At 50.2% G+C, this 15,645-nt stretch overlaps 10 protein-coding genes across 10 annotated transcripts; 5 read left to right on the plus strand and 5 right to left on the minus strand.

Moving 5' to 3' along the window:
- Positions 1-326: 326 nt before the first annotated feature.
- BO94DRAFT_569526 (uncharacterized protein) lies at positions 327-1,774 on the minus strand (the record flags this gene model as incomplete). Its single annotated transcript, XM_025614743.1, has 4 exons — positions 327-1,072; positions 1,145-1,345; positions 1,463-1,683; positions 1,735-1,774. 4 exons carry the CDS (start codon positions 1,772-1,774, stop codon positions 410-412), a joined length of 1,125 nt encoding a protein of 374 aa, XP_025462602.1. The 3' UTR covers positions 327-409.
- A 727-nt stretch (positions 1,775-2,501) lies between these two features.
- On the plus strand, positions 2,502-3,406 carry BO94DRAFT_539770 (GFA family protein). The gene is made up of 3 exons (XM_025612773.1): positions 2,502-2,883; positions 2,927-3,179; positions 3,223-3,406. Exons 1-3 carry the CDS (start codon positions 2,538-2,540, stop codon positions 3,335-3,337), a joined length of 714 nt encoding a protein of 237 aa, XP_025462603.1. The 5' UTR covers positions 2,502-2,537; the 3' UTR covers positions 3,338-3,406.
- Positions 3,377-3,676, plus strand: BO94DRAFT_539771 (uncharacterized protein; the record flags this gene model as incomplete). The annotated part of the gene is made up of 1 exon (XM_025612774.1): positions 3,377-3,676. The coding sequence occupies one exon, from the start codon at positions 3,380-3,382 to the stop codon at positions 3,578-3,580; it is 201 nt and encodes a 66-aa protein (XP_025462604.1). The 3' UTR covers positions 3,581-3,676.
- On the plus strand, positions 3,577-4,669 carry BO94DRAFT_539772 (YjbQ family protein). The gene is made up of 3 exons (XM_025612775.1): positions 3,577-3,835; positions 4,014-4,297; positions 4,443-4,669. The coding sequence occupies exons 2-3, from the start codon at positions 4,022-4,024 to the stop codon at positions 4,599-4,601; spliced, it is 435 nt and encodes a 144-aa protein (XP_025462605.1). The 5' UTR covers positions 3,577-3,835; positions 4,014-4,021; the 3' UTR covers positions 4,602-4,669.
- On the minus strand, positions 4,620-5,497 carry BO94DRAFT_539773 (zinc-finger domain-containing protein). The gene is made up of 3 exons (XM_025612776.1): positions 5,076-5,497; positions 4,864-5,031; positions 4,620-4,819 (listed from the first exon to the last, which is right to left on the minus strand). Exons 1-3 carry the CDS (start codon positions 5,418-5,420, stop codon positions 4,691-4,693), a joined length of 642 nt encoding a protein of 213 aa, XP_025462606.1. The 5' UTR covers positions 5,421-5,497; the 3' UTR covers positions 4,620-4,690.
- A 157-nt stretch (positions 5,498-5,654) lies between these two features.
- Positions 5,655-6,320, plus strand: BO94DRAFT_477374 (uncharacterized protein; the record flags this gene model as incomplete). The annotated part of the gene is made up of 3 exons (XM_025608639.1): positions 5,655-5,723; positions 5,767-6,129; positions 6,174-6,320. 3 exons carry the CDS (start codon positions 5,655-5,657, stop codon positions 6,318-6,320), a joined length of 579 nt encoding a protein of 192 aa, XP_025462607.1.
- Positions 6,266-7,221, minus strand: BO94DRAFT_269195 (uncharacterized protein). The gene is made up of 3 exons (XM_025606545.1): positions 7,115-7,221; positions 6,748-7,055; positions 6,266-6,700 (listed from the first exon to the last, which is right to left on the minus strand). The coding sequence occupies exons 2-3, from the start codon at positions 7,052-7,054 to the stop codon at positions 6,375-6,377; spliced, it is 633 nt and encodes a 210-aa protein (XP_025462608.1). The 5' UTR covers position 7,055; positions 7,115-7,221; the 3' UTR covers positions 6,266-6,374.
- A 379-nt stretch (positions 7,222-7,600) lies between these two features.
- BO94DRAFT_526759 (putative dephospho-CoA kinase) lies at positions 7,601-8,528 on the minus strand (the record flags this gene model as incomplete). Its single annotated transcript, XM_025610362.1, has 1 exon — positions 7,601-8,528. Exon 1 carries the CDS (start codon positions 8,432-8,434, stop codon positions 7,601-7,603), a length of 834 nt encoding a protein of 277 aa, XP_025462609.1. The 5' UTR covers positions 8,435-8,528.
- A 2,822-nt stretch (positions 8,529-11,350) lies between these two features.
- Positions 11,351-13,340, minus strand: BO94DRAFT_477288 (putative MFS sugar transporter; the record flags this gene model as incomplete). Its single annotated transcript, XM_025608635.1, has 9 exons — positions 11,351-11,653; positions 11,695-12,079; positions 12,123-12,179; positions 12,233-12,274; positions 12,323-12,516; positions 12,578-12,662; positions 12,721-12,911; positions 12,975-13,174; positions 13,259-13,340. 9 exons carry the CDS (start codon positions 13,338-13,340, stop codon positions 11,351-11,353), a joined length of 1,539 nt encoding a protein of 512 aa, XP_025462610.1.
- Positions 13,341-14,276: 936 nt separating this feature from the next.
- BO94DRAFT_269267 (histidine phosphatase family protein) lies at positions 14,277-15,602 on the plus strand. The gene is made up of 2 exons (XM_025606546.1): positions 14,277-14,925; positions 14,971-15,602. The coding sequence occupies exons 1-2, from the start codon at positions 14,602-14,604 to the stop codon at positions 15,577-15,579; spliced, it is 933 nt and encodes a 310-aa protein (XP_025462611.1). The 5' UTR covers positions 14,277-14,601; the 3' UTR covers positions 15,580-15,602.
- The last annotated feature ends 43 nt before the right edge of the window (positions 15,603-15,645 follow it).

Here is a 15,645-nt window from a genome sequence, read left to right on the forward strand (position 1 = left end):
ATTAGGGAGAAGAAGGGGAGGGATGTTGGAACTAGACTAGGAAGTGTCTATAAGCACTCGTCTGAACCGCACCTATATGGATATCATCGTTAGCCATGTGGATGAGGTAAGGCGATGTTGTACCTTGCGAGAAGACTCTGGCTTGTTGTCCAGATGTCGGTGTTGATTGAGAATATGCATCGCTCGAGATTGCTCGAGGTTTTGGCTTACTGCAAACTCAAAGATACACAAGTGACATGTGTGATCCTGGGAAAAGTAAACGCGGAATATTACTTTGCTACATTGGCATGAGCATTATCCATGTGTAACTGACCGACGGATTGAATGAAACTTGGTCAGCATCGGGGAAAAGCCAGTGTCACACTGCTGCCTGATACGGTAAATCAGCATTGCGGAGGTTGGGTTCTTGTCACACATGCGGGTCTGGCACATAGGAGGTGACATAATGCCCCTCCTCAGCACCGAGAGTGTCAAACATTATTGGTACCTCTTCCGGCCAGCCGTCGACGAAGATCCGACTTATAGACGGGTGGTGCACGAACAGCCTATGTGTGGAATCTATGCCATCTTCCTCGAACGCGAAATCGATAAATCGTAGACCCATATGTGTCCGAAAGATGTACTGGAAGATCTGCAGTGGAGGAGGTGGAGTGGGATAAGACTCTCCATATGTGTTTGGTTGGCCAGAAAAAGCGTGCATGTTATTGAGTATTGCCCAGAGACATGAGGAAGATGGGTGCCACGCGGTACCTGTTTTCTGCGGATGGGGTACGGGCTGTTTTACCAGAAGAGTCTTATGTGCTTTGTGCGGGTTGTTTGGCATCGAAATCCTTTCCGGGTAGAAGGAGCCCAAAGGGATAATCGTAACCTTTCTGTCCAGTTCTCTCGTATCGTGGCTGGCATCTTCGAAGAACTGAGTATTTGCATTCGGGTTGAGGAAAGCCATCGTCATCAGCAGGCATTGGACAATCTCTGCGTATAACACTCTGGCATGGTGTAAATCCAAGTCACGGGGGGTAGCATCCTCAGGGTACATGCTCAGTAATGCCGGCTCACACGAATGATGCTCACTCTACTGCTTCAAGAACTCCGCTAGAGGTCCATAAATCGTAGCATGGTCATTATATGACTCAAAGTTGAAGACCGGGTACTTGAGAAGGTAGGCCATTTCATCGCGTGTTATCAGCCACGCATCTGGATCATCAATCCGCAGTTTGGCATCCTTCAAAAAGTCCTGCGGACGATCATCATCTTCCTTCAGAGGTGACAGCGGCTCCTGATATGCCCGACAAAGCACGGCACCCATGAGAAACGAGCGATACATTGCGCGTCGAAAGTTCTCCCGCTAGATTAACCATTTTCCACGGTCTGGCTTAATCTCGTAGTAGCAATCCTTTCCCCACTCTATGTTCTGCAGGCATATATCTTCCATGCATCTGAGTAGATGCTCCCAGTCCAGGACAAGCCGTATATCGTCAAGAGATGGTGTTTGAGCTTCCAAGCTCAGACAGTCGAATGGAAAAGGGTCAGGCGGGAAATGGCATTTGTCAAAGGACTCTAGTACGATCCTCGTAGCTCGGACTGCGATAACAGCATCGTCAAAGGCGGGGATATCGCGTGGCCCGATTTTGCCCAGGACGGAGTATTTGTTGGATACATAGATGGAATGAAGGTGTTTACAGGCTGAAGATAGGGTAACCGCATCGGCGATAGTGTCACAGTTTTGGAAGATACTCCAAAGACACTCAGTAGGCAGAGAGGTGATGGAAGGCATATTCAAGTTGTGAGATGAATTGAGAAGAGAGAGAGACAGGGAGATCCCGCATTGGTGTTAATAACTTGTACAACTCTCTGCACGTGACTGTTATTTACTGGTCAGTGAAGGAAGAATAAATGGTCTAAGAAAGTGAAACTGTGCATTACTATAGAGAGAAACGAGCCTCTATGTAAATCAACATTATTGTACCTACGTATCATTATAGATATCATGAACTTCTTGTAACTTTCGCAGAGAATAACATGAGAAAAGTATCTAATTACGTTTGAGTATGAATGGAAAGAACTATGTACTTATGGCTTGTCTTAGACATAAGGTTACTCTGTACACAGTTTGAGGACCTAGTACTAGTCACATAGAAAGTATTGGAGTAAAGTTGATGCGTGCTCAATGAGCGATCAGTGAGTGTGCGGTAGCACATACAGAGCACTCATACATATGCTGCCCTTATTAAAGCAGCAGCGCCCGTATCAGGCAAGTGAGCAGCACCTACAGCAAAAATCTCAGTAAAATCATGACTAGCGTTCCCATCCTTTATTGTCTATACTTCCATCAGTGCACTCTGCACTAAGCGCCAGACCCTGCAGATGTTCATACCGATTAAGCTTATCCGCAATAACCTCGGACCCATCGTCATCTGCACTGCCAAACAAGGCCCATCCACTACATCGCCATGACATCATCCGCAGCTTGACCATAATTAAAACCATGCGCTCTTCGCCAACTGAGATCGTTCTACTATGGTATATACAGCACTGCAATGCGATCTATTGGCCCCTTTCTGACTGCCTCACTCTGCCGCCCCCTGCCACCCCGAGCGCCACCCTTCTACCGCATCTACAGCCATTTCCAAGCCACCCCAAGAATGGCCGGATTGGCTTCTCCTCTCCCCGACGTGGGAGCCACCAATCCATTCGAGAACAAGTCCAAATCCGATGGAGACGAGTGGACCAAACGGCCCCCGTACAGTATTCGCTCCCCTGAGGAGTTTGGCCCTGTGAAATGGCGCGGAAAATGCCAATGCGGCCAGGTGACGTATCAGCTCAGTCGAGACCGACCATTGAAGGCCAAGTTCTGCCATTGCCGGGGCTGTCAAGTGTTACACGGTGGGTTTGTCGGTTTCGTCTCTGAGACATGCTGACTGCGTAGGCGCTCCGTTCCAATGGGCGGCTATTTTCCACAAGTCGGATCTCGCGTTCACCAAGGGGGTGGACGGGCTGTCGTTTTACTCGACTGCTAATTCCACGACGGAGTATGAGCTGCCCACCAAGGTGTGTTGTTCTTTCTGTCGGTCCCCGATCATGGATGAGGGACGCAATGTGTGTTTGCTGTTTCCTCAGGCCATTGAGAGTGCGGATCATGATGAGAATAGACAGCACTGGAGGGAGGCTTTTGAGATAGAGTAAGTCTCTTGCCAGTCTGATGGCGTATGCTGATGATTTTAGTTGTCATATCTTCTATGGTAAGCGCGTTCTGGATATTCCGGATGGAAAACCCAAATGGTCAGGGATTGATGAGCAGAGCGATCTCTTGGATGAGAAGGGACAAAAGAAGGAATGACTAGGGGGTCTTCCAAGCCGGATGTAACACGACTGTATAGCCATGAATAACGAGTTTATTGGTTCAAACTTAATACAGGATAGCATCCCGTCCAATAGATCATCAAGAAAATGTTCTTGGCCGTTGTCTGGCAGGATGATCGACAGGCTAAGCGCCATCATCACAGCTGTGACCACAGTGCAGCATGCGCAGCTGACATCCATTCTCATCCACCACATCCACTGTAACAATACCATCCCATAACCTTGAAACAATGCAACGAAACCGACATCCAAGTAGTACCCCTCCTCTCCACGCATAACAAATATCACAATCCTCTGAGGAGATGGCGGAGATGGAAATGCGGTGCGGGTAATTTGGCCTGTAGTAGTGCAGTGATAAATAATCACACCGGGGTGGGATGACGTCGGCGGTTTATCCCCCACTGAAATTCCTCAACACAACAACACCAGCATCAACAATCCCCATCAATCACCCGCATTACCATCCCAGAGAACGGTACGCCTGTCTCATACACCACAATCGATTCGACACTATATTACACATCTACACCTTCCTCCCTCTACTCAACCCACTCCCTCCAGCACTACCAACCCCGCAACACCCACCACCTCCCTCCCCTCCCCTTCCCTCCTCACCACCCAACTAACCAAACCCTCTAACCAATCTCGAAAAGAAGAAAAAATGTCCTGGACGCAAAAAACCCTCACCCTCCCCTCCCGCTCACGCGGCAGCTACCTCATAACCGACGAAATCGTGTCCTCGCTCCCGGAAATCAAGAACTACAAAGTCGGTCTTCTGCATCTGTTCATCCAACACACGAGTTGCGCGCTCTCCCTCAATGAGAACTGGGATGATGATGTACGCGCCGATATGAGTGATGCGTTGGATCGCATTGCGCCGTATGACAAGAAGGGAAATCTTTATAGACATTCGGCGGAGGGGGAGGACGATATGCCTGTACGTTTTCTCTCTCTCGTTTGTTTTTGGGAGGTGTTTGGGGGAGGGGAAGGGGGGTAAGGGAGAGGGGGGGGGTTACCCCCCCTTTATTATGCGAATAGGATGATGGGGTTTATTTGTGAAGATTGCTAACACTGTGGTGTAGGCACATATCAAGTCGGCGTTGATTGGAGCGTCAGTTACAATTCCCATTACGAATGGACGTTTGGCAACCGGAACATGGCAGGGTATTTGGTATTTGGAGTTTAGGGCTGCGAGACACTCTAGAAAGGTGGTTGCTACTATTCAAGGAGACAAGGCTTAACATCTTGCCATAGGGTATATGGTAGTGAATATATAAATGTGATAGAAAAAATAAATTCATCCGTACTCTGTACAACTGCTAAATAACAATCAACGCTGCTCAAATCCACCCTCAGTCACCCGCTGGCTCTCATTCACCTCGGCAGCATCACCCACCGGCTTGAGGGGGTAGCTGGTGGCGGGAAGGGACTCGAGGTAGGCGCGATGTTGCTCGTGGGCCTATACTCATTAGCACGGATCACACACAATCCAGACAGACATACAAAAGGAAGACCGCAGTATCCGCAGGTAGCAATATCAGGCTTATCAGTGTTGATAAACACCTTGGGATGGCCCAAAGGACCGCCTCCACCATCACAGCTGACAACGCGGCTTTTCGTCCAGCGAACGGGTTGTTTGTGGATAAGCTCAATGGCAGCAAGGGGTTGAGGCTATACAATTAGTCTTCGTTCCCATAAAAAGCCAATGCACACACCTGCAACTCCATTATCGTCTGCTCAAAGCGAGGTCCAACCATGGCCTTCTCCTTCGGCTGCTGACTAGCAGCCCAGGTAGTAGCCCGGTTGGGCGCCTGGAGGTGACGGATACGCTCGGCCGCCTCGGGATCCTCCCTCAAAGGCGCATCCCAGTTGCCCATGGCATCCACCGGAGTAGCATTAGTCGCAGAGACATTGGGCTTGGGCGCACGCGGGGTCGGGTCGTTGCCGGGGATGAAGTTCTCGGAGAGGCGAGGCACGGTGGTCGAGTAGCTGGCCCGGGCGGCAAATCGGGGGGTCCAGGTGGAGAGGGCCGCGACCCGGCCACGAACGCAGGGCAACATGATGACAATGAGTCCTGGAAAGGGGTTGTGAACTGGGAATGAGCGGAGAGAAGGGCGTTCGACGGAGTTGGATGAGGTTTCCCAGTTTGCGGGAGCTGCGGCGCTTGAGCGGCCAATCGGCGGCGCTCCTGCGGCTGATGCGGTGGGATTCTGCCGCTCGATTTCTGCTAACATCGTGCAACTGAGTGACTTGGACGACATAGTTATTGTCTGGCTTGAGTATTGTCAATCATCATGCGCGGCTCACCTAGTTCTGGCGCTAAGCCAGACAAATCCATGTCTTCGCGTCTGCTGACTATGAAGGTATGCAACCCCACTGCACTCTGGGATATCGCTAACGGTACAGTTCATGCAACGCGCTGCTGCCACTAATGCCGCTCGTGAAGCCTCCCAGCCTTCTACGGACGATTCGAAGGTTTCTACGCCCCCTAAGAGGCAGCGACTCTCGACCGGCCCGACCGATAGCCCTACACCTCAGTCGGATCTCGACGCCATCTCGGCAGCCCTGGCGGAGGAGGAAGAAAAGCGCAAGGAAGCACTTGCTCGTCAGGCTCAGGATTCGGGTGATACAGAATGGGTGCTGGATTATGCGCCGGCTGCTTATGCACCGCCGCCGTTTGTTGTTGCAGATGGATCGCTGGATGCGGACGACGATGATGCCGGTGGTAGACAGGCTTATGGGAACTTTAAACGGAAGAAGAGAACAGTGGTAAGTCTTTTGACAATTACTTGACATCCATCTGACTATTTTAGACTGGTGAAGAAGCCGAAGATGAAGATGACGCCTCGGTGAAGAAAGAAAAGCCACGAGTCAAAGTATCACAGCTCACAAGTATCTCGGGCGGACGACATGGCACCGTTGGTGACGATAAAAAACAGAAAAAGCGCAAACATAAATAAGATACAAACTTGAGGCAATGTCATATCGTACAGCTCATCTCGACTGTGGTATGATCACCAAAAGGAATTGGTAACTCGATCATTAGTCCAGGTCTGTCTTCTGGTGGACGCAGTCGCAGCCTGGTTTCCATTCGATCGATACGAACTTCTCACATAGGTGTCTTTGGGTCTGCCAGGGGTGTTGTCTTTGGGTCTGACTGGGGTTTGTTTCACGTCAGTCCTATATCCTGCCGACCTCTCATAGTGCGACGGCACACAGTCTTTGTTTCGTTTCTCCATGAGTTCCTTGCACGATTCGCGGAGCTCGCGGTACTTCCTACGACGGTCCAGCCAGGCTTCTTTGCCCAGCTCCACTATTTCACTTTCAGGGACAAGGAACGCTGCTTCAATCAGCCGGTACTTCGAGTACAGATCAGGTACAACCTACCGCGGTAATGAGGGGTGTCCCAGGTGATGTACTCTTCGAAAGGACGGCGGTTGGCTTCAGAGCGACCTGCGGTAGAGCGAGCTGCAGTATAGCGAGCTGCAGTATAGCGAACTGCGGTAGAGTGAACTGCGGTAGAGCGAAGTGCGGTAGAGCGAACTGTCTCTGGGCGAACTGTCTCCGAGCGAGCCAAAGGACGGACATTGGCAGGCAGGGTGCAGCGGGTGCTTGTTTTTCGCTTGCGGCAGAGTCGAGGTCCCTGCTCGTTGACCTCGACCCAGTACTCCATACCGTCGCAGCAGGAGAACATCCTTGACAGTTAGCATTAGACTTGATACTGCAATGACACCTAGCCTGACTAGATCCATACCTAGCACGTAGTTTCTTGTCGTGATTCAACGTGAAGTGTTAAAATTGAACAAGCACAACACCATGCAAGTGAGATGAGGTGAGTGAGGAGAGAGACGTGAGAAAACATCACCAACACGTTTTTAAGTAAACGACCATACGCCGAGACCGTTTTGAGCGTCACCAAGCAGGCCGTATTGTTCCCAGCTCATGTTGAGCTATCGGCATAGTGACCAGTTCAGACCAAGAACCAGCTCAAGGCCATGATATAGACAAACCAGTGGGAGGTTCCCCATCTTGATAGGATGGCTCCTACATAGAGCACCCTACAAGATGGGGACACCTCCCTCACACTCAGAGACAGAAGAAGACGAAGCAAGGAAATAAGTAGACTATATACTTCACGAATCCCGCACGTGACATCATCCAAACACACACTACAAAACACACTCACCCACCACACACCACACACCATATCCCCGTATCGTAACAACAATCACATTCACATTCACAACTTCACTTTCCTCCCCCTCTCCCTCTCCCTCCCCTCCCACCCCTTCTTCAACCAAAAATTCCTCCCCAAATTCCACCCCGCCACTACAACCGCCACCGGCGGCACCATCCACAACACCCACGTCCACCACCTCCCCACAGTAATCCCCTCCATCGCCCTCCTCACCTCACCCTCCAAATCCCTCTTATCCCCATCATTCCAAACCACCACGCCCCTCCCCTCCCCCCTCCACTCCGCCCGTTCCACCTTCCCACTAACATCCCCCTGACTCCTAACCCGATCCTCCGCCTCCGTCTCCGAAAGATGCGCATCCCTCGCCCGTAACCTCTCCATCTGCACCCTCGCATCCCTCACCCCAACAACCATCACAACCCCACACATCAAATCCATCCCGCTCTCAAACAGCAACGGCACATCCAACACAACCGCCCAATGGCCCCGGACATAGTAATATAAGATGGATTTGTAGATTTCGCGCCGTATGGCCGGGTGCACGATCTTGTTGAGGACTTCGCGGTCGCGGGTGCGTGAGGGGTCGGTGCCGAAGATGCGGCGGCCGAGGGCGGGGCGGTTGAGTGGACGGTTTGGACTTTTGCTGGAGGATGTGCTTGTGGGGAGATCATTGGGGGGTGGAGGGAGAAGCAGGTCTGGTGTCGTCGGTCCAAAGTAATCGACGATGGCTTTGTAGCCTGGGGTTCCTGGTTCGACGACTTTTCGGGCTAATAGGTCGGTGTCGATTATGGGGAGTTGGTATGGGGCGGAGGAGAGGAGGGAGGAGACGGTGGATTTGCCGGTCGCGATGGAGCCGGTGAGGCCGATTATTAGCATTTTGCTGGGTTCTTTTGGTTGGTGGTGGTTGTGATGGTGGTGAGGTCGTAGTGTAGGAGGTAGGTAGGTTGGAGATGAGATGGTGATTTGCGGGGAGAGCTGCGTTGCGCTGCCCCGATCCGAACCGAGGCCAAGGCCAAGACCATGGCACTTTCTGTCTGTCTCCTCTTCTCTACGATCTACATATCGTCCATAATCTGAAAGGGTATGATCATAAGTCTATGCATGATTAAATCGTCTAATTATCGTAAGTAAAGAAAAGAAAAACACCCATTTTCCACCACCCAAACTCCAATCCAGTCCCATCCCGTCGAGTCTCCCTCGGTGTGGGTGGACCTGACCTGACCTATCACTTCCGCTCTTCCAGTTGATTCCGTCGTCGCCCAAGCTGTTGTGAACAGAAAGCAGGAATGAATAGGGTATCTGGAGGACGTGATTCCGTGGTCGTCTCATCGGGGGATCATTTTGTGTTGTTGTTGTTCTAGGCAGCTATCTTTATCATTAGAGATGGTTCTGTGGGATGTAGATAGGACGGATACACACCTAGGCCAATCACGAAACCGAACATCCGCATACATGGCAATTCTTGCCTGGAATCACCCACACCGTCTGTCCTTTTGCCTCACAGTTGGGGCATTTGGCTCCGGGCATTTTGGTTGTTGATGATACCTATGGTGGTATTAGTCTCGGTCGCAATCACAAAGATAAGGGTGTATAGAACTCACAGGCATGGTGGTGTTCCAATAAAGTCAGCACAGTCGTTGGACAGAGGATAGGTAAAGGATAGAATCAGAAAAGATTTATACTGTCGCGTGAACTCCCTCCCTCGCCGAGCAGACTCGCCATCTATATATAGGCCACCCGGCCGGTGTGTTTGCGACAAGAAAAGATTACTGGGATTGGAATGATGAATCGTTCTGGCTGGAATCTGAAATCACATCAAGCCAGGATAGGCTTAGTTCTGCATCGGGGGGTTTATTATGGATCAATCGGATTTTAGATTGGGGAATAAAATTGATTCAGAAATTACATGCCTACTTGGGAGGATCTAGGAGGTAGACAGGTAGACTAGTCCGTCGGGAGATCTTCAGCCTAGCTTGGACTGGTCGATTGGAAACACGAATACATCCATCGATCAATCATACCTATTTGATGAAATGGACCCTGGTTAGCCAACTTGTCATGTCGGTGATACTAGATGTCTGGAGGTGATTCGGATGACTCGGATCTTCCCGTCATGACTTGCATGCATCCTGGCCAGTTTCAGTTCTATCCATCTTTCATCCTTTTCATGATGGTAGGTATGCGCGATATGCATGTCCCAAGGGGTGCGCGATTTATACTTTGAAAAAATAAGACAAAGGATGACTCTTGTGTATTCAAAGAGGAAAAACATCAAAGGACAGATGTATCCCCGTTTATGCAACCTACTCGGTAACCGGGTCCTTGCTGGATGCTGGAATTATGTGACTGGTTTGATGTTCCCCTTCAAAGCCCGGCTCCGAGATCAGCTCGGATTTGCCATCAGCTAATGTATAGGTCACACCCAATCTAAGTTGTGCTGCTACCAATGCACCATGGTTTAGCGCCGGCTGTAGCCCGTCTCGCGCATATCGACTCACCATGCAGACCCTGGTCAGTGTGCTAGCTAATATTCTTGCAAGTCCTCTGTTCTCCGTCCGGTGTTCCAATCAGGTCCATCCGACTGGTTTGCGGGGACGCCGTCAACCGAAGCTGACCGACCCACTGCCACTCGCTAAGATCTGATCAGTGCGATCCACCCAACACAAACTGGTCATGGTCATTCCTTGAGAGTTGAGGCTAGATAGCTCCGACATTCCAAATCTCTTGAGGGGCATGTTTGCTATCGTCCCGCCTGTCAGAATAAGCACTAATCACGGAAAGGATCGAGACTCGATGGGCCAATAATCAGGTCGGATCAGTCATTTGGACAGTATACAGAGGAAGTAGTAATCTGCACTGCACAGATCTATACTATGCTTGGGGATGCTGACACCCTGCAAGCAACGCGCAAGGGCTACCTGGTTTTCCTTGCCTGGATTATTGCTACCTGCTTCGACCTGCTTCATGCTGGGGTGCGTGATTTTTTCTCTTATTTTCTCATAATATTCTGGCAACTGTTCGATCGGTCAGGGATGGTAGCTGAACTCTATCACGGTTCGGTGAATTAGTCCTCTCCACAGCGTTGATCAGTCTATCACTCACCTCTTGGCCCGTGAGCTCTAGATGCATGGTGGGTGTTTCGCAGCAAGTGACGGGGTCAGAATTGGATACATACACTGATACATGGACTGTGGGGATGGTCATTGGTTGAGTTATTCTCCGCTGTTTGTGCTGACCCTGTTTTCTCCTCCCCTCACTCGTCCAGCCAGTTCACCGTTAGCGTGGTGGGATTCCACGCTAACTGGAACCCGACCAAGTCCAGCCGATTGATATTCATCAAATGTGACCTGTCAGCTCGGCCCCGCTCCTGTCAAACAACGATGGATCTCCTATCCCACCAACCATTGACACCTCTGTTTGTTTGCTTCCACTGCCCATCTGTCTACCATCCTCCAATCCACTGCAAATTGCAATCCACGCAACACACCGCAATTTCCCGATAACGCATCACCAATTCCCTCCGTATCCACATGGTTTGTCCGATATCCCTCATGTATGAACCAATGCACAACTTACAGTCCTCGACGTGGGCCCGGTATGTGCATATGTATGTCCTCAGCTGCATGACTCGCCAGCTAGCCACGTCCATCTCCGACCGATATCCTTTTGAGGCTACTCCTCTACTACAACAGGTTTCCCTGCTGATGGTACTCTTGTATACTTCAATTGCGACCGTGAAATGCCTCACTGACCGCTATACCGTGCAGACGCATACATGTATCGCGCGATATTCTACACCTGCTCGACCTGCTCATCGGATACCCCAGCAACCTCACCGTTCTGCTTCTCGTGTCCAACCCGCTGACCCGCACATCCATTCTTTCGCTGCTTCACCAGTTCTTTGGAGGTCTGCACTGCGCTTTTTCCCGGATTGGTGAACAGGTAGTCGATCTCCTCGAGCGTCAACCGGGCGGTTTCGGGATAGCAGAAATATACCAGCGGGACAAAGGCAAAGTTGGTGCACATGAAGATGAGGTAGGCTTTCCATTGGAGCCGGTTGATGATAACGGGGGTGACCATCACGACGAAAAAGTTCTGTTCATCAGCATGGCTCATGGCATTGGATGAGGACTTACCCAGATCCAGTTCGAGGATATCCCGACGGCCGTTCCTTTGGTGCGTGCGTGTAGGGGCAGAATCTCTGGGACATAACACCAGGGAATGCAATTGACCGAGGCGCCAAAGATGAGCATATACACGAAGAAGAAGGCGACAGCGGCGGAAGATGTCGCATGTTCGTTGGCATGGCCTTTGAAGCTGAGCAGGATGGCGACCATCATCATGCAGATTCCCAGGCCGAATGACCCCCAGATCATGGGTGCTCTGCGTCCGACTCGATCTACAAAAAAGGTGGGGAAGATACTACCGACGACAAACATGATTTGGACGCAGCCTCCGAGAAGATTGGAGAGGTTTTTGCTGAGACCGACGTTGGTGTTGAGAACGGTAGGGATATAGTATCTGTTCATTAGCTCCCAGTCAGATAACCAAAGGATTGACATACACTACTAGATTGATGCCGCCAACTTGGTTCATGAATTGCATGCCATACGCGAGAAGCCTAGCACTGTTAGTATTCTTGCCTGACCTGGACTTACACTGTGTAAGACATACACTCTGTGCCCTGTTGAAACTTCATCCGGCTTGAAGATATTCCTACATCAGTCAGTCCAAGAGCCACAGCCTATAAAGCAGCAAGTATACCTCCATTTATACCCCCCATGTTTCGTCTCCACCGCAATCGCCTCGAGAATCTCCTCCTGCTCCGCCAAAATCGTCGGATCGTCCTTTGGCCGTCCATACACATCACTCAGGATCTGCAGCGCCTCTTCATTCCTCCCTTCTTTATAACAATACCTGGGTGACTCGGGCAATCCAAAAACCAACACAATAACCACCTAAGCCATTAGCAACCCTCCCCCTTACCAAACAAAACTAGAAGAAAAAAGAAAAACTCACACAAGCAAAAACAATCTGACACGCAATCGGCAACCTCCAAGCAATCTCCCCACCCACAAAACTCATCCCATAGTCGAAGAAATAACTACCAACCCACACCATTAGCGCACAACCAGGAAAAGAAGGATATGGAAGGGGAGTACCTAATCACAATCCCCACCCCCACCAACAACGGCTCACTACACACCATCCGCCCTCTCTTCCTCGCCTCACACAATTCCGCCTGATACATGGGCACCGTGGATGTCTCGATGCCTGTTCCGAGGCCCGTCACGAAGCGACCGATCATGAGATGGGGGATGCTAAACGCACTAGATTGCAACACTGCACCTACCTATCACCCCCCATATCATCATTAGCAAATACACCACAACTCTCCCAGGGAAATAAGACATACGATAACCCAAACCATAGCAACCCACATCGCCCTCCGTCTTCCTAACCAATCCCCAAGAAGGAAATTAATCACGCAGCCGAAGAAACATCCCAGGTTGTAGATGGATACGATGATCCCGGTTAGGCTGTCGTTGGGGTGCGACATGGTGCGTAGGAAAGAGGGGTTTTCGATTATTCCGGAGAACACGCCTTGGTCGTAGCCTGTATATTTCGGTATTATATTGGGTTAGTATGGGTGTGGGATGGGGGGTATAGGGGGAATTGGGAGGGGGATGGGTAAGCTACCGAAAAGAATAAAAGCCATCCCACACGCAGACCATATTGCTGCTTGGAGGGGGGTGCCGGGGGGGAAGAGGTTGAGTTTCATTTTTTGGTCTTTTGATCTTTTAATCTTCTTTGGGTGTTTGTTCTGGTGTACAGTACTAAAGTATTGGGTGTGGATTTATATGGGGTGGGATAGTATGGGGTAGGTAGTAGCTCTTATATACATCTACTCCACACATGGTAATGACGAGATAGAGGAGAGGAGAGGAGATAGAGGGGTCGGACATCCCCCGACCATCTCATCCAACCCAACTAAACCCTCCATCGTTCTGATAAAGTAGCACGAATCATGTCATTACCCAAAGCGGCAGGTCGAGGCAAAGGTTACCCCGGATTGTTCATCCGCTAGGCTGCTTTCGGGAATGGATTCTTGGAAGACGTCATTGGTGGTCTGTAGTTGGGGTTAGTTTTGAGAGGTTATGGTTGGGTAGGTAGTATTTGGTTTTAAGTATTCGGGTTGATTCTGGGATTGGGATGGGAGTGTCGTATTGGTGTTGGGTATGTTGGTTGTGGTGGTGGTAGTGTAGGGATGGAAGTGGTGGATTGGGTGGCGGTGGGTGTAGTGTTGGTGAGGGGGATAATATTCCTTGATGGTGTAGTTGGTTGTGGTTTGGTTGTAGTGTGATGGGATTGGATTGGAACTGGAAAATCATCGGTTCGATTCCGGGTTGGGGGATTGTTTTGATTTGTTTGTTTTGGCTGGGGAATATCACCTTGGACAGAGGAGAATGAAGATTATGGCGGGCGCACTAGGCCAACTTTGTCCGAGGGGTTAGTTGGGCCAGATCCATGTCATTGTTATCATGTGATCCATCATCTTGTTTGTTCTTCTCATTGTTGTCGCTCTCATAAAGAATCTAGTCATTATTCCATGACCCTTTGCCTTAACTACATCATACGTGAGAAGCCTTACACTGGTATTAATATGTCGCTGTTTATTCCGAGTGAATGAATCGGCTGTTGAGCATGCAAGTTCCGTGATTGATGGCATTCAACATCCTGAGGAATCTTCATTCAAACTTCCCATGTATCGGAAATTGACACTCAAACTCGGTATTGATGAATGCAATCTTCGATTTCTCACCTCAGTGAAAAGTGCATCGGATCTATCCGGAGTTAACCAGGCACCGCCACGTCACTTATAACTTATTAACTCAAGTCCAAGCCGGCATGTTACAACAAAATTGAAAGAACCCCACTATAGATCCAGACTCTACCACAGTCTAATGTCAGGCATGAAATAGCTATATATGCAGCCCCTGCATTTACTCAGGCAGCACTATAACCTCAATTAATCACTTACAATGGAGAAACAGGAACCCTTTTGGAAATTCCAGCTAGTCCCTGATATCTTCGTGGACTATAACGAAATCGCCAACCGAATCCCAGGCCTAAAAGTAGGCACTCAGCCAAACCTCGGAATTGTCGATCAGATCTATGGCGACACAGACGCCTTTACCGAGTGGCTAGAACAGGACAAAACGCCCTGGGAACGATTGACCTCCTACGTGCGCCGTCTGAACGTACGAAGTCCCAAGAATGTCAGCTACAAAATCCTCTATCTCACTAGACATGGCCATGGCGTCCACAATGAATACAGGGATAAGGTTGGGAAGGGAAATTGGGATGTAAGTACTCCTTACTTCTCCAAGCGAACGCAGCTGACAGAACAGGATTATTGGGCTCGTCTCGATGGAGACGGCACTACCTACTGGGTGGACGCGCAGCTAACCGATACTGGAATCCAACAAGCTCGTGAACTGGGCAAGTTCTGGACGACTGTCGCCCTGGAGCAGAAGATCCCATTGCCAGAGACGATTTACACGAGTCCGTTGCAGCGGTGTCTTCATACGACGAAGATCATGTTTTCCACCGCCTTGAAGGATTCAGGTAGACGGATCGCTCCCATGGTGAAAGAAGGGCTGCGAGAGCGTCTGACGGGTCACACTTGCGATAAGCGAAGCACCCTGACACAGATTAACCAGTTGTATCCTCGGTACCTGGTTGAGGATGGTTTCCCCGAGGAAGACCGGCTGTGGTCGCCATTCACGTTCGAAACCACCGAGCAACATGTGGCCAGAAAGCAACAGGTGCTGGAGGATATCTTTTCACGCGACCCGAATGAGGTTATTGCTCTGACGATTCATGCGTATGCGATCGGTGCCATTGTCCGGGCGTGTGGTGGTGAGGAGGGATTTATTGTCCGAGAGGGATCCACCATTGCGTTGTTGGTGAGGGGAGAAAGGCCGCCTTTGGGTCGATATGAAGCCATGTATTATTAGATATGTCCCAGTGTTGATTCCAGTGTTGTAGTAGAATCTGCTATGGCTAACCAGTGCATAAACCCT

The sequence above is a fragment of the Aspergillus sclerotioniger genome (genome assembly GCF_003184525.1).
Source record: "Aspergillus sclerotioniger CBS 115572 chromosome Unknown BO94scaffold_39, whole genome shotgun sequence".
Classification (NCBI taxonomy): domain Eukaryota; kingdom Fungi; phylum Ascomycota; class Eurotiomycetes; order Eurotiales; family Aspergillaceae; genus Aspergillus; species Aspergillus sclerotioniger.